This window comes from Drosophila simulans, chromosome 2L (genome assembly GCF_016746395.2).
Source record: "Drosophila simulans strain w501 chromosome 2L, Prin_Dsim_3.1, whole genome shotgun sequence".
Classification (NCBI taxonomy): Eukaryota; Metazoa; Arthropoda; class Insecta; order Diptera; family Drosophilidae; genus Drosophila; species Drosophila simulans.
In genome coordinates this window covers 18300014-18322582 of record NC_052520.2, presented here as the reverse complement: position 1 = coordinate 18322582, position 22569 = coordinate 18300014, and the positions used below count along the sequence as shown (strand labels likewise).

Sequence of the window (22569 nt, the reverse complement as noted above, 5' to 3'; positions counted from 1 at the left end):
TAAAACGGCAGTTTTTTAATGTTATAGAAAGTCCCTTCAATATGCTTATGTTATCTGAGTGGCAAACATTTGAAATATCCATTGATGTTAAAGAAATTGTTAATTTTTTCATGAAATTAATGCTTTTCTGTACTAGAAGTACCATTAATTTTTTGTCGATTCCTTCATTGAAAAATGTTACAACCACCAGTAGTATTTTGTACAGTGGGTGCGATAAGTGTGCGTGCACCCTGATCACACAATAAATCGTGCGATGACTTCCCCGTCGAAATTTCGCTCCGCTGGTTCTTCCTGTTCCATATCAATCACGTCGTTAAGGTCTCCGGTTAACATTTTTCTCAGTTTCAGTCGGTTTGCAGCCGCTCAACGTGTTTCGCATTATAACTATCATATTTAACCGCCAATATTTCGCTGTTGTTCTCTATGCCTGGCACACACACACACATACAACATAGGTGTGTAATTAGCTCAGGTGGGAGAGAGATCCCTCTGCTGCTACAGCGATGATGATGATGATAATAATGACTACAGCGATGATTATATGAGTATTGTTATGAACGTGTGTGGGCTTTTTTGGAGCGGTGAGAACGGGCATTTGTCTAGCTGTCAGAAAATTGGAGCAGCTCCATCGACCACGTGAATCAGATAAGCGCCAGTACACGTTACCATTTTGGGGGCTGCCAGTCGGTTGATCAAATTTTCAGGAAATGACCAGATGAGTGGCAGATAATATTTAAATTGCGGAAAATATATCCTGAGAAAAACCAGTGAACATCCTAAAATATGGGTAAACAGATAAATATTTGTTTTAGCATGCAAAAGACTATTAAGATTTTTGGCTTCATAATCCGACAGAAAATAAATGATTTAATTTAATATGCAAAAATTGGCAAACCGGTTTGACATTCATAAGTTCGAGCCACTGATTTGAAGATTTTAATAATAAATAAAACTAATAAAGCAAGTCGTACGACACTGGCCATGATTATCACGTTTAGCAGATGTATTAAATTAAGACAAAAGAGAAATGAAGATATTCATTTGATTTACTCGAATATATATTATCGTTATCTTTGGAAATGCAATTAGACCGAGCATTCTCAAATGTACTCATGTGACTCACTCACTTATCAGCGACTAATTAAACTTAGCATATTCATCAGCTGGCAGGGCCATTTCCCACTAAAGAGATTCATATTCCGCCGCAAATGCCAGGTGACTCAATTGTCAGGTGTGTGCCTGCTGGCCAGATTATAAAATCACTCCGCCTTCTTTGTGGCCAATGCATCGGAACTCCGTCGGCACGTGTGTTCCTCAAACAGACAGCCAGCCCAGAAGTGACCAGAAATAACTCGATATTGAATCAAAGACGTCAGACACTTGCGTCACCTGAATGCACGTCACTGAGCCGAAGTGTGGAAAGATTTTGGCTTTTTGCGAGAAATTGTTAATTAACTGGTTCGGCTGGGAGGCCTGAGATGGCTGAGATGTCGCCAAGTGAATCACTGCAATTTCCCAGCAGCTGGCAACAAAGGGAGTTCCACTTTTCGAGTACAATGCCATAAAATCTTTTCAGAAATGTGTTGAAAATGTGCTGGCCGCGAATGAAATTGACTCGCCTAATCAGCACGCTAATGTTAATTCGAAATACGCGTGGCTTTTAGCAATGTGACGGACCCGGCTTCTGATATCAACGCTTTTATCAGCGCGAACAAATCCGCTCGAATATCAAATATGTGCCAAGTACAGGGTACATTATATACTTCACTTTGTGGTATGTGGTATGTGCTATGTGGCATTATCTTATCTCTTCACAACGTGCATGTCAGCATTTAAACGACGCATTAGCCACCAGCCATAAGCCAACTCCATGCACTTCGCTCTATCGAGTTATCAAGTCCCCAAAGATACGAAAGTTTGGGCCAAAAAGAAAAGTGTTTGGCATGCCGCACAGCCGCACTGAAAAGGCAAACAAACACTCACGGATACTTTTAAGTTTGAGGTTGTTTTGTATGCCAAACAATTGCCCCAACTTAAGCAAAAGAAAAGCACACGATTTTCGGGCAATGAAAACCACACAGCTACATAAGAGTTTGGAGTGGGTTTTATGATGCCATGAAGTAACAAGTTTCATAATGTTTTAGCCCAAATGGGTTCAGAAGTGAACATTGTTATTACTAACCAATTTAAATAGGAAGTTAGGGTTTTAAAATGCTTAAGACCACCAGGTGTACAATGTAGTCTAAGATCTTATATGCCTCACACCTTTTATGTAGGGGCTTATAAAGTTAGCAGAAATGTTAAGTCATTTTTCAAATAAGGAGCTCAGCTTCTGACAAGCTGTATTAAAAGGCAGATTTGTGATTAAGATCGCATTTAACCGGCTTAGATACAGTTTATACTTTATGGCCTACCATACACAACTTTCAGCTGTGGTTATGGCCCTACAGCCTTTTAGAGTGTTTGCACAAAAAACGAATGACAAACGAAATATATTAAGATTGCAAAGCATCATCTTAGTTGGCAGCGCAGAAATATTAAAAATGCCAAACAGGTCGCAACTTTTTCTTATGTACTTTTCGGCTGATTGATTTGTTGCCTGTCGCTTGGGCCGCTCCACCCACAGCTCCATGATGGCCTGGGTGTGGGTGTTGGCCAAATAGCGATGGAACGCCCCCCACAGATCTCACCTAGATTCGCTGCGCTCTCCTTTTTCATTTCCCCCGCCGTTTCTTTTTCGTTTTGGCCAGGCCAATTTGAGGCCTCTGTTTGCCAAGTTGCTCCGCTCGTGTTTTATTGTTTACCGGGCTCTCTAGCTGCCTGTTGTTTACCCATCGTCAGCTGCTGTTTGATTTGCAACAATAATTTTTGTTTACGGTTTATGGGGCCCCAGCGAAGGTGGATTGTTATTATTTAGATGATTACGCATTTTATAGTCACAAAACGGTCAACGTTTGCGTGATATGCGTTTCGTATTAATTATGAATTATTATTCCTTGGGCACTTCTTTTTTTTTTTTTTTTTGGTAATTTTTGTGGTTTTTTGAGAGGGCAAGTTGCGAAATTGATTGGGCAAGTGCTGAAGTAGTCCAATGACGTTTACGAGGGCATTTTTAATTAGAGTATATGTTTATGTCCAAAAACGAGGGAAGGTCATTTAACCTAAGGGATTGATGATAAAGTAGTTAAATTGTAAAGTTACAATTTAGAGCTATAGAAAACTAAACTGATGCTAAGCAATTAGCGATTAGCGTATCTGAAACTATCGGAAATCGAAATCGGTTGAACATTTGTAAAGCCGTTAACTTACTATAGTGCTGTTCTGCCTCTAAAAGTGGGCTTATCTAATGACTTTTTGCCGTGCCTGCTAACTGTTTGTATTTCATTTCACCATTGTCTTGGCAATGTTTTTTGTGTTTTGCAACCACTAATTGCAAATAAATTGTGCGCAGTTAAATCCGTGGAAGCGGGCCCTGCTCCGGCCGGCCCCTTTCTCCCCTCAACACTATCTGTTCCGCCCCTGTCGAGTAATCTCGAACACGCTGATCGACGAATAGGCGCCAACTGACAATGAAATTTCATACAATCAAATTGACAGCCCCATAAACAAAGTAAAAGAAGTGCAAAAAAAAATTGCTTGCCAACTACCAAAGATTTATTTCATAAATTGCTAGGATTTTTAATCATATGCAATTTTATGTCGCATTTATTTTAATTAAATTATACAACCACTGAGGCTATTGTATTCATTACACCTTCATCTGCATAAATATTTAAATGCACAATTTTTTTGCGTGTACGCACGCGCTTCTTGTTTATTATTTGTATAATTCATTTCTTACATTTCACTTGATGCGTTCACAATTTATTGCTTATCAGGAAATGGAAAAGTAAGTTGCGCTTAGCCAATCCTTACTGTAGAAATGAACTTGTTACTGGTAAATTCATTAAAAACCTAAAATGAAATCAAATGAAATCAAATCGAATTGAATTGAATAGAGGCGAGAAACCTTTCGGTAGTCAGTCGGTTGGCGATCGGTTCATTGACTTTTCCACGCCTTGGGCGACTGTTTGAGTGGCGGCGCAGATTGAAGAGTGGCGTTTAAATGTGAGATATAAAGTCAAGGTCGGCCCGGTCTGTTTTCCGCTGATAAGGCGAAGGCAGCAATGTGTCGCGATAAGAAAAACCAAACATGAGCCAGCAGCAATGCGCAGAGAAAAGTCATAAACCAGGGCAATCATCCGACACATACAAGAATACAAGAAGGCAAACACAGTCAGAGGAAAGTTCCTCTACATTGAATGGAATTTCATTCAAAAATTTGGCAATATCACTGCTTATTGCCGATCATATTGTGGCCAAAAAGCACGCATTGTTGTCTCAACAAACGCTTACTCAGTTCTTTATTCGGCTTGCCGCTTTTAAATTGGCTGTTATAAACGACTTTTGTTGACCTAATGAATATTTCCATAATATCCATCGTTTTTAAAGTGCCTTCAAATAAATATATAATTTATGCAAAGCTCTAAGATCTTTTTGTGTAGGGTTGGTCAACATTTTTATGGGACATTATATATATCGAACTAGGGTTCTTTGGCACATATTGTTATTATATATGTATATTCTATATATTTTTTTGTTAAAACTACAAATTATATCTTCCAAAGTCTCAGGAGGCTATAATGTTGTCGGCCAACTTCTGCATATTTTTTGTAAGCATTCATAGATAGTCTAATGATGTTGCTGTGCTGCTGACTCCATTAATCAAATCTTGTCACTCAGTCATTCACCCATTCAGCCGGCATTCATTCACTGCCTTTTTTCGCTGGCGGATGTATTTTGTATTTCGGGCTGTTCAATGTTATCTTCGCATAATTTTTTATGGAATTTTTTTGTTGAAAAGTTTTTGCCGGATTCGCGGCTCGAGGGTTTTTCCAACGAACCATTTGAAACGGACCCGCAATTAATCTGGCAATTAAATGGTGTTGCAAATGTTAAATGAGTTTCTAGGTAAATCCTCTCAAAATTATGAAACTAATTTTCGATGTCTTCAATTGCAGATTTAATTGGAATGGCATCATCCCCAAATAACGCGGCGCCGCCTGTTTTATGGCGGGCGAGACGTAAAATTGGTAAGTTCCAGACCAAAACTCTTGTTCCCATTTTCCCAGCTAATCAATCAACACTGTTTTGGGTCATTAATTCTTGACCAGATTTATGTGCTGAATTTAAAGGCAAAAGCCATCAGGGTTCAGTGCCATTTTTGCATGTTAAAATGTTCATTATCCTGCCTGCCTGTTGAAAACAAGAAGATGGGCTTAGAATTTTCTTTGTGATTGTGCCATAAAATATTAACGAACCAACGCGAGATTTTAAGTAGCGTAAAATTGAGAACACGGAATCAAAGAAAGGTTTATGAATTTTTGAACAGTCCAATTAGCAAATGAATTTTAGATCAACATCGAAATCAATGGCAATGGATTTGGATTTTTTTCAGGTCCCATTATTTAGTTGTTCAGTTATTCGTAAGTCTATGGCACTCAACAAATTAAGTGATTTTTAGTAAGACCCCGCATGAAGTAGAAGCCTTTTTACCGGCTTTACTTACTTTACTTTACTTTTACTCAAAACGTATTCAATATCGTAACTTTTTGAGCTTTTTTATTGGCGGAGTAAAAGCTGCCCGAAGTTTATCAAAAGTTTATCTGAATTTTGCGAATTTTGCTTCTGTTTTTGTTCCCCTTTTGGCTCGAAGCCGGTTTTTTTCGGCGTATTTGTGGGTCTGAAGTTATTTTTATTGTCCAACTAACGGTGCATTCTTGGATACAATGGGTTTTGAGTCATGTCACATAATTGCATTTCACCGGGGGAACAAGGAAAACAGCTGTTGTCTTTGTTCGAATCTACAGGGGAATCCAGGAAAAATAAGTTTAATTAATTATCTCATGTTGCTTTTTTCACTGCGCCTCCTAATCTCTTTTATTAATTCGAGCTCATTCGTGCTCGTGTGATAAAGAATGACATAAAAATGTTGAATAATATATATATGTATATTTTTTGAAATAACGGAGAGAATATTTTGTTAGATAACAGTGTATAAACAACTAAAAATTAAATTTATAACGAAAGTGGTTGTTAAATTATTGCTATTATAAGCTTGAAAGCAACAAATAAACTTAAATAAGTCCTGTAGATTAAAGGTCATCGGCCTCTTCTGTAATTACTCAAAATAGGAAAATACTTTTTGTGTTCTCAATTTCAGACTTTTAGTCTTTGCCATCGATTGTTTATTCTATTTTCAAGCAGTCGAATCAATTACGGCCAAGAGCGAAAAGGAATATATAAAGTCGCACATTTCCCAGGTCACAGAACACAGATACAATTTGTTTTCGCTGATAAGAAATCAGAAAAAAGAAAAATGTAGCGCTATCAACAAGTTGAATGCGAATGCCAGCGCAAAGGGAACACGCGCTAAACGAGCGTGTGGAGAGCGATAAACTAAAAACGGCAAATGTAAATAAAAAGTCAAAAACAAAGAAAATCACTCAGACTCACACACACACACTCGCAACGAATTGAGCATTTTGCTTTGTTTATTTTAGGCGAATTCGCCGCGCTTGTTGTTCGCCGCGTATCTGCCAGCTACGTTCGCCGCTCGCACTTCGCCTTAGTATCGCTCAGATATTCAAAGCGTTCGGTTCGCTCGAAAAGAGAACGCGCGACAAAAGCGGCCCGAAAATAAATTACATTAAAATACTGCTCTATGGCAACTAACAAAAATAAATAGGCAATCGATTCAAACCATATATATCTGAAATTCGGGCAGAGTTTTGTGCGTGTGTGTAAAGAAAATCGAATTGGAAAATTGCGAATACAAAAGTAATCTTTTCGAGATGAGCCCATGAAACGTATTTAATACGCGATCAACGGTCGCGTGCTCAATTCGCCGATGCGCGTGTGTGTGTGCGTGTCTGTGTGTCGCCAAGGTGTGAAAATATACCCACATATGTACATACATAAATATCTCAGCCGATATAACGAAAAAGTATCTATATACACAACTGCATAATAGCGGTGCCACAATTAACGCAGGCCAAATAAAAGGCGTAAAATTAAGCAAAGCAATTTTGAATTTCTAGATCGTCCGCTAAGTGGCTGGGTAAACTAAATGGTTTTTGTGATCCAACGATCTTTTTTCGCAGAGTATCGTATCTCGTAGTGGGAAAAAATGCATTTTATTCTTTGCAGCTGATCAGCGGCGTCAGTGTTGCCAGCTGTGCATTTTCTGTGCTTATCGCCACTTGCGGCTGGGAGAGTAACTGTGTGTGTGTTTGTGTGTGTGTGCTTTTCGATATTTTGTTGTTTATTATTTGATATTGTTGCGGCGAATTTGCAGAGCGTCCAAGCGTGCAAAAGAAATAAATACAAAAATTGTAAATCGTTGCCCTCTACAATATTTGCGAGCCCATTTAAACAGTTATTTGTAAAATATATGGGCTCTGTTTTTTGTGGTAAAACTTTACAGAATAAAACTAATAACATTAAGCTCGTATTGCACAATTGAAAAAGTCTCTAAATATCTTCTGAAACCACACAGCTTGTTTGATTCTCAATGTAAATAAATAGAAAAACTGGTGGTATATTATTACTTGACATTCATTTATTTCGATGGTGGCACTAAATAATGAAATAATTTTCCATAGGCTATCTGTCCATTTTTTGTTTCTTTTATAAAATGATTACCTTTATTTATTGTTGCATCTAACCGTATGAATTTGTGTTGGTCAGTTAAGTTTTATTACGTTTTTTTGGCAGAAACTGCGCGTTTTTCCTGCTCCCTGAGATAAAGAACGAGAGAGCGGGAAGAGAGAGAGAGAGGGAAGAGGCGATAAGCTGTCTGGGCAGCCCTTTCCCCCCTTTCCCTCGTCGGACCCCTTTCAAACCCCTCCCCCCCCCACGAGCAGACAGGTGCGTTCACCGAGTTCAATTCGCTTGTGTTGTCACTCTGCTCTTGTGCTGTTCTCCTCGCACTTTTATCAGGGGAACAGTACACACACGATCGCATATGTTTTCCCCTGCGAGTGTGTGGGTGCTCGGCAAGTTTAGTCATTAAAGTCTTTTGCCCCGCGTTGTTGTTTTTGCTGTAACGGAAGTGGTTTTGTCGCTCTCTTCCTACACTTCTCGCATATTTTTCGGCAGTTCTGTATCTTTATTCGAATAAGTAGAATTTCGGAATGAATAAAGTTTTAAGATGAAACTGAGCTGAATAAAAATTTATTTCACATTGATTCGCGTCAAAGTTTAAATTTGCGAACTTGCTTAAGAACTAGCACAGTATAAATCATACTTTCAATATTTCCACTACCCGTCGACTTTAATGAGCCCTAAATTGAGGCTTGATTCGATTGGGATCTACAATTTGTGTGAATCGGAGCTTGAATACATCCTGTTGGCCAAAAGCCGAGTCAATGCTAACGAGATCCACACACACAGACCATTTTTTGCGAACCCCCTCCGCAGCGCCCCGCTTCCCACGCGACTTTGTTGTTTATGGTTGTCATTATCAGGAGGAATTACCATTGTTATCCAGCTAAATCTAGTCATTACTCACTCACGCGCCACTCATCTCGCTCGCACCCACGGCGACCTTATCAGTGGGCGTCCGACTCGTGCTTTTGATGCTGATAACACGCTCTGACTTGGCTTACCTGCGCCAGTCCTCCAGTGGGGCTATCAGTCACATTGAAATGGTGCCGTCACTTGGCCAAAATAATCATTGACTGGTCATTCTTGTTGACCAAGCAGATGAAATTGTCTGATGGAAGAGATTGGGATTCGAATGCTAAAGAAACATTTTTGAAGTCATAAGGACCATAAATAAATATTTAGATATTTTGGAACCCAAAATTAGGATCTACGTAGCGAACAACAAGGGAATTGTTCAAAAATTAATGATGTATTGATTAGTAGCGCTTTCCCAGCTTTCAAAACGATACTTAAGATATCTCAAAAATATGATTTATACGCCTTTTATAATTACACCATTCTTCGAGCAAAACCAGTTGAAACTGCAATATTTCAAGATCGTATAGTAACTTTTGAAAACCATTGTGATTCCCCCAAAAATTTTAATAATCGGTTAATTCTGAACATCAAAATTATAATGGCCATCATAAAGACGTCATGATTATAACACTTCCAAGAAGTTCGGGTCCGACGGTTTTTTCAAAGACTTTAAGCTTACTTTGAACCTTTTCGCTGTGACCCAATGAATACTCTTCCGATATCGGGTTTTTAATGAAGTCTCTTTGACGCACTTGCGACCAGTTATCCATGATTTTATACAAGCAACCGCCTGCTTGCTTGTGTGTGTGGATATGGATTATATGTGGTACAATATCAAGTAGCCGCCATGCTGTCCAAATGGGTTCTCCATGACCGTTCTTCTTCTCCTTCCCAAGCGTTATATGAAGGGGGTGAGAAGGGGAGAAGGGTAGGGTGAAATTCAACCAATATAAGCATAGCATATACAATATAAAAGATCTCAAGTTGATTGCAATGGCAAAAGTCACACACATATATGGTAATTACGCGCGGATTATTATGGCCAAATGCAGAAGGTGGTCCATGGAGGCTGGTATCTGGTAGCTGTTAGCTGGTTTGGCCCGACTGCTAGTTTCAGCTGCATGTGACTGACTGGCTTCCTGCTGCCCACATTTGGTAGGATTGGGCCTAGCTCGTTGGAGGCCTTCTTCGATGTGGGTTAACCGTTCTTGGAGGAATTCCAATAAAAGCCGAACAAAAGAATCGGAAAGACACTTTTATTCCATTCCTCCTACGCTGGCGGTCGCTGTCGCTTTATTAGTACCTTGTTATTGGAAATCAATAAAGAAACACATTTTGTTAAGGCTCGCCAAATTGAATACATTTTGGCTTGCTTCTGAATATTTCTTAATGAATATGTGTAGCCTTTTTAAAATTCAACTGGCAATAATTTGGGCATTTTTACTTCATTTTGCAGTTGATATCAATAAATGTATTCGATCTTTGAGTTGCTTTTTAAAATGTGATTTTATTCTTTCTCCTTAATTAATACGTATTAAAAAAGTTTCTATATGTTTTATTCATATCTTATTGCTAGAAGTTTTTAAATTAATAGGCTTATTATAATTTTGTATATATTTTATTCAGTTCTTGAAAAATGTAATACATAAATTTAAATATTGGCTTGGGACATAAATATGTTTCAAAACCCATGTTGTTTCTGATTAAGGGGAATCACGAAGCTTATCGAGAACGCATTCATTTCTCCGTAGATTTCGCTTAAATTACTGAAATTAATAAATGCATTTAAGTCGTATATATGTATGTACAAGCCAATATGTTGATATGAAGAGTTCTTTATGGACATTTTATGTATATTTATCGCTTCTTCGCCGAGTCTTTGAACCTTTACTTGGCTCGCTTATTGTTTGACACCTTTTGTTGTTCGTTTTGTTGCTGTCTCGGCTTTTGGTTTGTTTAATTTTTATTGATGTTATTGCTTTTTATCGGGGAATGCCAAACAGCTGTTTCACTTAGTCTTCGAGTGTTTCTGCCCCTCGCGCTGGAATCTGGCACGTGTCAGCTGGATGAATTCTAGTCGTATCTTCTGCTGTTGATCTTGCGGATACGTTTTATTTTCTTTTATTCGGATCGTGTGGCTGTTGATTTATTTAATTCGCATCTCGTTTATGGTTCGTCAAAGGCTCTGAGCTTTGGAGGGGTTTTTTGGGAGGTAATTTGCTTGCCAAACTCGTTTGCAAACCCTCCAAATTTAAATCATGTGCAGTATTTTCAAATTAATTATTTAAATATTCAAATGCCTGCCTTCTTCGCATGGTGAAATTCAAATTCTCATTTGGCTGATTGATAAAAAGTTGCTGTTTTGATTTAGCTGAGAAATGCAATATTCGAAATTAAATTCCCTAGACATGCTCAGTTTCATGGCAACCATTTGTTAACACACTTACATACGGAAATTCCCGCAGGCAGCGTTTTAATTTCTTTAATTGTATGTTTATTTTCTGTGCTCCTTATTTATGTCGCTCGTATGATAAAAAATCATGGGACTATGACGGCGAAAAGATTTTATTTTATCTTACACAATTCCCGCAACTCGTAAAATGTCGAAAATATTGCCCGACTTTTGTCTACACATACGTATGTATGCGCATATGTGTATTGCTCATTCGCAGTTCGATGTCTCAAGGCTAGAACTCAAAACATATGTAAACATATTCAACAAGAGTTTTTCCACGTTTGACAGCTTTTCCCACTAATTAATGTGACTGAATCAAATGCATTTTAATTATTCTTCGAAAAGACATTCCCGTCTCTCGTGCGTGGAAAATGTGGTTTCGGGAAACCCATTTGGAATTGACTCACTTCATAGGCATTTCCCTCATGTGAGGGGGTGTGTGCTTGCGTCACAATCCCATGGACAAAAGAAAATGTGTGCCAATTAAACGATTTAAAATTCGTATATGCATATACGCTCCGTATGTAAAATACGATCGGTAGGAATCGAGGCAGCTGCCCACACACGCCTTTGGTGAGAAGGGAAAACGTTGGGGAAGCAGTCGTCATAGTTGGGCTCTCTCAACTTTGCACTCAGAATATTGGAAAAATAGTCATTTAAATATGTAAATAAATCTTAAATGTCAGGAAAATGTAAAATGTGCGATATTCACAGTGGAAATTCTTGGTTTGCTCAAACTATTTCACATTTCTTAGAATAATAATAATCCTCTGAAAGAGCATTTTAATTATATTTCCCTATCTATTATAATTTCAATTTAGTGTGTTTTTTTTCCGGTGTAGATATGAGCACCGCTCTCCGCCAATTCGTCGCAAGTGAGACGCGCAGCTTTTGCTCATTTCCCCCACGCTTATCACTCTTTTCTCTGTGCTGCTCCCCTTCTTGTTTCTCCCCGTCTCTTTCCGCCACAGTCTCCCCTCTCTTTCGCGGTCAAACTAGAAGAAAAAGTGGCCTTAATTAATATACTTTAATAACGCATATTTTTTCGCCTGCCCGCAATTAATCTTCGTTTTGTTTATAGAAATCAAACAGATTTAATTAATTTATATCTGGCTCTCTCCGCTGTTTGTTTTGTTTACCCGTGTTTTGTTTTGCTCTTATTTTGCTTTCGTGCCGAGAGTTTGGATGGAAAATTTTCCAACGTTCAGTAAGTGAATAGAAAAAAATTGATTCTAAAAGCACTGGGTGGGGGGCGTACCACTGCAGGTGGGCGGGGGCTTGTGGGGCTGGCTCCAGCTTAAACGCTTTTGTTGTTCTAAGCAATTGCATTATTCCCAGTTTATATATCTTTTTATCTAGCCTTTTTTTAATTACCCAAAGGGGCAATTTGCGATTGTTGTTCGACCGCAGATCTACTACGAGGCTTGCGGTCGGCAATCAGCCCTTAAACTGGTTGGAAATCATACAAATTACACAGCCGCAAATGAGATTGTCTAGGACAGTAGAGCGATACAGATTACTCAATTAATTGGTGGGAAAAGGTATATTCCAAGGAAAGTACAAAGATAATTGTGATAATTGCACATACAGGCATATTTAGATTTTTACATTCAGTGGATGTAATCTTTGTTCAAATTTGAAATCCATCAGCACTCACAACAAATGCTTATACATATATTTCATAATAAATATTAATGTAAAGCTCCTTTCGCCTGTCAGAAACATTTGCCAACTGAAGACAAAAGCGTCTTCGAATGAAGAGAAATTATTTATGATTTCATTAGTCTGCTCATTACCCTTATCAGACAAGACGTCAACATCATTTGCATTTGTGCAGACTTTTTGAACTTCAAAAGAATTAACCTTTCCTCCGTCGTCAGCTGTTCAGTGAGTTCGCAAAGGGCTTACACTGGGTATCGTTTCGAATTTCCCAATTTCCAAGAAGTCGAACAAGTTTGCCGGAGCTGCCGTTCCTGTTTCCCGTTCTGTTTACTTATTAATGTGCAATGTCGGGCAATATTTTGAATATTGTGTGCAACTTTTTGTATTTTCTGCGGATCGCCCAGAGCCCAGACACATCCAGGCATCGTGTTACAATTTATGCTGCTGATAGCCAAGTCAACTGAAGCCAAGTCGAATATCCATTACTCAGACTCGTGGCTGTGAGGGCTTCTAGAGAATCGAACCTGCCAAAGTGTTGGAAAAGTTCCTTCCATTCGGACTGTTGACCCAACTGATATCGATATTGATCCTCGTTAAGCGTCTCTATTTACGATTTATGGCTTAAACCAAACAAACAAGTGGATCGAAGGCATAAACATATTCTGAAACTTTTCCAGTCACCGTCCTCCCGCGCACTAAACCAACAGAATATCAAATAAATATTGTATATATTTATTTGTTTGCCTTATGGTAACGGAGCATCGAGTTCGGGTACTGGCGATTCCGTATTGTTTATTTGCTCGGCTTATTTCCTTGAATTAGACTCCGTGACAATTCCGAAATTCGTGTGTAAAAAAGTTTCCATTAATGAATAATATTTGTAAAGATATTTCTATTTATTTTCGGTGTCATTGTCGGACGTTTCCAGATCAAAGTCAAGCGATATATATGCGAGTAAACAAATATTGTCGCAGACGCTACGTAACGTCTGATCATCGGCTAATTAACACTTTATTAACGCGATTGGTTGTCAAGGGTTGGATCGAAGGAAAATTGATTCGGACTTGGCCAAAAGTCGGTTGTGAAGATTGGAAAATGGCCCGGGTTCAACTGTGCCATGGAAAATACTATTTGCTTGCATGATGTGTTTGAGAAAAGCAGTTTAATTCATATTCCTAAAGCGTAGTACTGCCTAATGAACACATTTGCGACTTAAAAAAATAAGTTCCTCTAAAATTTCTCCCCGACTTTCCCCCTTTCGTTATCTGATACTGTTTCCAGTCCATACTTAGCCAAATTATCTGTTGGCTCAGAACTTACCTTGCCCACTCATAAATATTTGCCCTCCGTTTCTCGACACTCGCCAGCTGGCAAGCGTTCAAAATTTAGCCAAATTTCCATTTATAAAATTAATTACTTTGCTGCAAATACGAATGGCTTTAAATCGAAATAATCGGCATCTGAAGAGTTTTTCAACTTATTTCAACTGTGTTCGACTTGGTGGGACTTTTCAAAAAGATCGTGTGCGTGCTGATTAGGTTTTCACACGCTGGCGAAAAAGTGTTGCGAGCATTTCACATATTGCTAATTGTTGGATTCGATTTATCTGGCGTGGTTTTATTTATTTTTTTATTGATATTGACGTCAATTTCCTTCGAATCAATGACGTTTATGTTCTGGGACTCATTGGTCGTTTGGCCAACCATTCATACATTCAAGCAACAAACCATTTGTCACCAATGACACAAATCTATTCGCTGCATGAGTAATTCTCACTCATGTTTTTGTTTACCTGGGTAATTAGTATTTTATTTTCATTTCGTTTTCCCTTGATGATTGTTTTCAACAGATTTTTACTGACAGGCATTTGGATTTGGTTTTCGAAAATGGCTCTAACCTTTAACGGTCCGTTCACATCTGCTGCTAGGTCCTGAGGTCTTCGGTTTTGCTTGGGTTGATTGCACGCGCTGATGGCCAGCAAAGTCAGCAGGACGTCAAGGTGTGGCCAAGATGGGCACAGCGGTCAAGGAAAATCATAGGAAATTCCATGGGAAAGTTGCCTGAAAGGTACTTAGGTTTCAGCGAATCGAAACATGTGTAAGGAGGAAATAGTTTTAAAGTGGTTAAAATGAAGTTATCTAGAGTTCCTCTTGGTTCGGTGCTATAAGGAAATATTTATTTACGATCCTTACAAATTTGTGCTGCTTTTAAAACAATACAAATTGAAAAGCTCACCTTTTACCCATTAAACTTACAATTATCAACCATATTGCGCATACGCCTCGTGTCCCACCCTAATTAAAAAGCAATTTAAAATGTCGAGCAATATAAAATATTAATTATTTTGCTCTAACTGGACTGCGAGCATATATGGAGCATATGGATTATTAAATCACGTTCATAATTATTGCAGTTAAATTGGAAATTTGTTTCGCTTGATTGATTTTCTCCTTCTCTGTTTAGCCGAGTTGCTTGGGAAAATTCAGCATTTCACGAGATCGCATTCACAGCATCTAACTGCTGGTCATAATTCAAATATTCCGCTGAAATGGCAAAAAATTAGCAATTAATTCGACAGATTAATTAAAAATCTTCGCTCCACCAAAGATGGAGTTGATTGCCAAAGGGGGCGTAGTGTGGGAGCTGACGGCTGTGCGTGAGTGTGTGTGCAATCAGCCGGTTAATTGAACTGCACCCAGCCAAGCTCACACACTCGCACACACAACGAGCACACACTCCTCCAAGTCAAATGCAGTTGGGGAGGGGCACACTTAAAAAATAAACCAGAAGTGACACCCCATCTATATATACACTATAATAGTTTATGAAGTATCTGAAATTAAGAAAACTAAAACCTATAATAGATACTCTTTAAATCTTTGAAAGTCATGAGTTAAAAAATAGTGGTTCTGAATACAATATATTCTAGTCCAGTTCTGACTGTAGTATCAGTACCTTCTAGCAGGGCATGTTGGCGGCTCCTCGCTGGCGGCTCACTTGGCTTTCGATGGCGGAAAGGCGGGTCAGGAGCAGGTCCGAGAGTCAGTCAGAGAAATTGCTTTGGCTGGCGTCACTTGTTGTTGCTGGCCGGCAATTATAAGTGCAACAACAATGGCTGCTACAAAGCATATTATTTTCTTGTTATTCTCTTGGAAGCACTGGCAGCTCCGAACACGCCGAATGAATGAACGAGTGAGCGGGCGAGTGAATGAATGAGTATTTGAAAAAAGTCCAGAGAAATGACACGATAATCAAACGGCAACAGCAGCGGCAGCGGCAACGCAAAACTCCTGATAGTCTTTGACTTTTGCCAACACTCTTTGCTCGGTGCGTCAGTTTCACGTTTAGTTTTATTTCGCATTTCCATGGTTGTGTTTTTGCTGCTTTTGTTTCTGTCCCATTGACGCGCAAGGGGTTCATTGACTGTTTGTTGATTTTTATGGTCGGATTGCTGGAAAATCTAATGTATGTGCATGGAATCAACTCGCATTTAGTGGAAGCGAAAGCAGCAACACCAGCTGCCAGGGTTAATGTTGCTGTTGGGGTTAATGCTGCTGCTGTCTCCACGGAATCGAGTTCTATTAGCAACGTGGCTGCTCTTCTCCCATGTCATGGTCTCACGTTCAAGTGTACTTCATTTGTAGGTTCAATTACTTATTTCCATTTAATTTGGTTATAAGTCCATAGTATTAATCCAAATCTATTATCTAAAATCAGCATATTCAGCTTTGCCTAATTTGCTTTCCGGATTGTTCTGGGAAATGCTTAATACCAGAATTCGCAAGAAATTATGTGCAAAGTGGTCACTTGCACATGTTTAGATGCTTACATGGAGAGTTCTTTGGAAAATATTAAATTTTATAAACTTTGATTTACAGGTCCTAATTGAATTGAATTGAATGGAATTGGCCTTTGTAATGTAAACTGTCCGAGTAATGTGAATAGATATTGTTTCTATTGTGGTTAAAACAACTAGAGCTGTTGTTACAGCTGCTTTGTATTGATTTGCCCACATACAAGCGCTGGCTGCTGTTATTTTGGACCTTTGTGTGCTTAAACCAATATTTTTCTTGTCATGTTTCAAAGTGCAGTGTGGCTGGTGCAGATTTTGCTGTTGCAACTGTTTTGGCTGTGCGGTTTTATCACTCTTGTTACTGTCGCAGTTGAAGTCACGTTTAATTGCTGGCAAAAGTTGGCCCAAAGACAGCTTTAAGTCCTCTCTCGGCCCGGCCAACTCAAGTCTCCTTCAGGTGCATCCACTTGCTGCCTTCTTTGGGTGCGGGCACGCTTGTGTGCTTGTGCTTTTGCCGCACAGTATGCTACGTTTGCTGGCGTGCTGCTGGCCTGGCCAAAAGTGCAGAAAGCAGGCATCAGCAAAGCAGCCAGCAGAAAGCAGCAAGCAGCAGGCCAGAAGACCTCCAGAAGCAGCCTGCACCACTTTATCTTCTGGCCTTGACTGGCGCAAAACTATTTTGTCTTAATTAGAGCTGCCGACGCATTGCCGCTTCTGCCAGCTTCCCAGCTTCGAAGCTTTTCCTCTTGACGTCACCATGCAAATGCAACAGCACTCAAGCAACAACCAGATTTTCCCAGTGGTCAGCCACTGTTGTTTCGGCTAATTTTAGCCGACAAACAAAAGCGTTGAACTCGCTTTGTTGCCTTCAACGCAAGTTGGTAAATTTCCACACCGAAAATAGAGTGTTTGCTTAGCTCTAGCAACTTGAATGGTCTCCAGAAAAGCAAATGACCACCCACAGGAAACGACCATTTGACATCAAACCGTTCCGTTTGAATTTTTCTATTTTGGGCGCGTTGTGGCCCCATTCATAATTTTCGAGGGTTCGATTATATCTAATAAAATGTGTTCTCTACTCTTTTATTGTCAGGTAATTTAATTAATGATTGTTCGGTTGAAAGTGTTCAAATATTTGCTTATTCAGTGCGTGGCTGGAAACCGCCAAGTGATACGGGCAACTTTCAAGTGGTTGCGAAGCAGAGATAATGCTTAGGGTGCTATAAGGAAGTGGTGTGATGGGAGATTATGAGTGCAGCTATGGGGGCGCAGTACAATTTTCATAGATACATTTCAGTCTTTGGCACTTGAACTCCGCTCTATGCATGATTTATGATAGTTCTTTATGAAAGTTAGGGAAGAGTTTCCATTAACATTATCGTTTATAATCAAGCAGGCTGTTTAACTTTCAAACTAAACTTACAAATACTTATTATAAGAAGAGTCTGAAAATAATATTTTATATTTGAGAACAACTTAAATTCCCACTCGCAATGCGCCTGAGCTATCAAGATCCCCATGGCGTATACTCTATCTTCTTTCTATTTCCATTGCGTACCATTTTGACATCTTGGCAGATGAAAATAGTTTAATCAAAATCTCAAATGGAGCATTTAAATTCTTGGCAAAGCTTTGACTTCCTGCTGCAAGAGGCGCAGAGCACGCAGAGATTGGCCGTTTGTCCTCCCCTCACGACCTTTCTTGCCACCCGACCCTGCCTTTTTCGATGGAGAAACAAACAACCTAATTTCGCCCCGCTTAGTCATGCTGCACCATGTTGGACTGGACATGGCTCTGGGGATTCGGCATTGGGTTTTGGCCAGGAGGCGGTGGAATCTGGGGTGGGAGTGGAGACTCCTAACCGAACATTCCGGCGACAAGCGCAATCAGCGCAATAACACTGGAGCACAAGCAGAAGAACAAGGCAGGCTCCAAATGTTTGACCTTCATTGAGGGCTGCACGGGCAGAAAAGGGCTTAAAGTTGGGAGAATTCGGGAGTCAGGGGCAAAAGTGAATCACTTTTTAATTTAAAAATTTAGAGTTACCCGATTAGAGTGAGCAGTTAGTTTAAACATCTTCACATCCAAAATAACCAAACAACTTATCAATACTTTATATACTTTCTCCCAGTGCAGCGTTCGCTTGGGGAGATGAGTATGGATGTGCTCGTTTGGATAGTCAAGGCACGTTTGTCATTGGTAATTTCGAGCATGTCATAATGATAACTCAAACAAACAGTGAGCATATGGGAAGGGGCTGGAGATGCAAAGAGCCAAATGTTTGTTTATAATTTATTTTTAGACCAAAACTCCTGACCTCTTCCTGCGAATTTTCGGCGACCTCAGCTATTAAGCTGAGACCTGTGCAAATATTTGGCCAACGGCTCACGTAGTTCACTTCATGTAATTGATAAGAGAAAGGTATGAGGCGAAAAGGGGGAGTCTGCGAGACAATTCCTCGGGCGGTGGCCGGAAAGTGAAATTAAATTCCAGGAAACGTGGCTTTGAAGTGGTTCCGTTCGGCCAACAAATTGTCATACCCCATTCCCGTAATATATTTTTATTAAAAATGTTACATAATCCGCTCGAGTTCTCGTGCACAGTAAGAAGACGTGTAATAAGTTGGCCGCAAACGAGATTTATGAGACGAACTAACTGGCGACGCCTCTTGCTCGCGCATACAATTTCAATATTTCTTCATCAGGATAACAAAGTAAAGGAGGAAAAGGCGTCTGGGGTTTCCCTCAGTCGGTGGAAGTAAATTGAAAATCTTGCTCAAGTAGCTGACAGCATTTTGTAGCTGGCTTCTTCTCCTCTTTTTATTTTTTTCGTCTGCGGATGCGTTCAAATTGGAAATGCGATACGCAGCAAAAAAGCTAGGGGAGTTTGCTTTCCGCTAGAGAATAGAAAGTTGCTCATACGCCCCGTTGTCGGCTGGTCTTTAATGTTTCCTTAGCCATTAAATCCGAGTGGGAAATAAATAACACTTGCATTCGTGTCATAAAAGCAGACTTTAATTAAAGTCGTTCGTTACAACTACACGCAATTAGAGATTTTCTTTTATATCTAACATCGCGCATAAGTGTGATTTATGCAATTGCATTGACTTTTAAATCCTTTTTACAACTTTGGGAAACTTGTAAAGCTAGCTATAATGAAAATAAAAATTTGTTTACTTACATTTTTTTTTAATTTTTTTGAAAATATTTAAAAACCCTATGATAATCATTAGACGTATCTGATTTATAAATTTATGAAAAAATTTCATCGCCGTTTAATTATCAACATTAATAAGGCAAAATTGGCTTTACAATAAAAATATGCCTTGTCTAATGTGTAATTTACATTTTATAGGTTGATTTGTACATATCTTATTATTTTTTTAAGTGCGGCTCAGTAGTGGACGCCAACAGTTGTATAACATTAATGCTTTACCATATTGGCCCCTCGGAGTTCGCCTTTTGCCGCCAGACAAATGGGAATCGTTTATGGCTGGCGTTCGGATAAATTTTTCATCGCGATGACCTTGAGGCCATGCATGAATACGCGTAGTTACAATATGCATACGTTTATATATAAGCTGGGTATACTAAAATGTTGACTGCCAATAAAAAATGTGTAAATATGTGGATAAGTGCGTACTATGTGGGTCTTTAGGATAGTTAAATGTCCACTAAGATTGAATTTTTCGTCGTTGTATTACGTTTTAATTTTCCTTCAATCTGTTTAATTTCTACTTTTAATCTTCGTTAACTTTATTACAGCAGTTAGTAGCTGCCTTTTTTTGATAACTTATCAAACATGTGTGAAACTTGAGCTCATCAAGTGCGTGGGGGTGGTATTTCCCGCTTTAAACTCTCTCCCCCCTTGATGTTTGCCAAGCTGCTAATATAATTGAATACACGAGCCACATGTGATAATGAGATTTATTTATTTATTTAATTTAAATTGCCAGAGCTCGCTCATTTCGCTTTTTGCACTCTCGCGCTCTTTGTTTTTCGCGTTATGTGGGACAAGTAACATAATTCACAGGCAAATGCTAAATAAAACAATATTTTACCATTTCTCCCCGTCTATTTATCCATCGCTCTCTGGCCAGCAACAGGTTATTGATCCAGGCCGACAATTCGAGCCTTTCGAGAATGCAAATAGCATTTCGGATCGTCCTTTCTGACTGTTTCCTCCACTAATCGACTTTGGCTAGTTCATGACGCGCCAACGCCGCCGCCTAATGACAGTTTTTCCCGCCTCAAGCCGCCCCATCCGGCTTTCCGCCCCTCGATGGCTTACGCCATCTTGCCCCCGCTTGTTTGCATTGCCACAAACACCCATGAAAAACTAGGCGAACACAGATACCCGGCGACGGGCACACAGACACCGCTATACGCAGATATATATAGTATATGGCTTTGTTATCTGTTATCTGGCCCGCCTTTTGTGCCACTATCAACGTTGTCAGCCAAATGCAGACCAAACCGAATTGAGTTTCGCACAAATGGTGCACTCGGAAAAACATGATACCAACAGCAAATGAAAAAAAATGTGTCCTATAACATTTACTATTATTTATTATTTCCATTATGTAAGGGAAATGCATTTACAGTTCTTTTATTAAAACATATATATGATTTAAACTTTTGAAACGTAATGTAGTAACCAAATTAAGGGATTTTTTTCTCTGTGCTTGGCGTGCGCCATTAATGAACATCGTTTGCTTATCCAGACTGGCCCCACAATGGCTCCCCCTCTCATTACAGTGCTTTTACCTATGCTATTGACATAATGTAAGCCGCCGAAGTCCGTCTGTGCGAGAGTACTTCCATTTCCCACTCGCTCTCTAGCTCTCGTTGGCATAAAAATAGTTTTGTCGTTTTTTTGGTCCTCTCTCTCTCCTTTGGCTACCAGTTGCTAGGTGTACAAAGATAGAATTGCTAAAAGGATGGCGAGAAACAAAGACAAGCCACAACGGTGCGTATGCTTAATACCCAGTCAACGTTGCGTATAAGCAATGTGGCATAGCAAGATAATCCGAACAAAATATGACTAGCAAGGAATTTAAGAGTTGAGCGTGTTTAATTTGTTGCTTTATTTGGAACGTATGCATACACAGTATGTGTTAATATCCTTAAAACTGTGTTGAAGGATCAACACTTCAAACAGACAACTGCAACAATGCGCGTCACCAGTTTGGACTCATTGTCTATTAAAATGCGAACAAAAGCAGAAATATACATAGTTTCAATTGCAAGTTGTGCAATCCTCTCACAGCCTTCACTTCACTTTGCAGCTGCCAAACGCAGCAGGATGATTTCCCATTGTTGTAGAACGGAAATTAAATCATTTCCGCTGTCAACTATCGCAGGCCCCTGCCAAGCAACAGCTGTCAAATGAAAGTGCGGGGAGAACTGCGTGAGCGATTGAATCGAAGTTGGCGAAGATCCGCTTAAATTCTCATGGCAAGTTGCAGTCAATAAATTCAATACAAAAAGTGTACAGAGTCCCATGGTGGGAGGGGGCAAAGATGTGAAAATGATGGTCGAAAAGTGGGTGAAAAGCGGATGAAAGTGAATGTGGAAGGAGGGATGCTAGAGGGCAGAACATAAGTGGATTGGTTGCCAAAAACAAGCACGAGTCACTGGCAACTCAGTGCAATTGGTTCGAATTGTGGTAACGTATTTCTCTAGGAAGAACGTTTCGTGAGCGGGTATATGAACTATGACCAGGAGTGTGAGCTTTTCAAATAATTAATCCTTCCTGCACAAAGCAAGCCACACCGCAAGCCACTTCAAACAATGTTCAAATATTATATATATTTATGGCCAAACAATGTAACGTAATTTAAACATTTTCCCAATAAATTAAATGAAATTCAAAGAACATTTTTCAATTACTTAATAAATATACCTATTCAAAATTAAAATCAGCTTGGCCGCAAGCCACAACAATCCTTTCAGAGCATTCCCGTCCATTTATCCTTTTCATCACCCCCTCTTCGCATTTTCCTGCCATTGTTTGCTTTTGGCTTTTGAGCATTGTTGACGTTTCAGCCATGTCAGGCGCTTTGGCCATGTTTATTTTACTTAACTGACATTTT

The 22569-nt window shown here is 39.4% G+C and overlaps 1 protein-coding gene across 2 annotated transcripts in view; it reads left to right on the top strand.

The window, feature by feature from the left end:
- LOC6732682 (dual 3',5'-cyclic-AMP and -GMP phosphodiesterase 11) overlaps nt 1-22569 on the top strand; it is a 58388-nt gene that overhangs the window by 20307 nt on the left and 15512 nt on the right. For both annotated transcript variants that reach the window (XM_016178131.3, XM_016178137.3), the window contains one exon: nt 5061-5132. In XM_016178131.3, the coding sequence (XP_016025406.1) occupies nt 5072-5132 (61 nt within the window). In that variant the 5' untranslated portion in view covers nt 5061-5071. The remainder of the gene's footprint in view (nt 1-5060; nt 5133-22569) is intronic.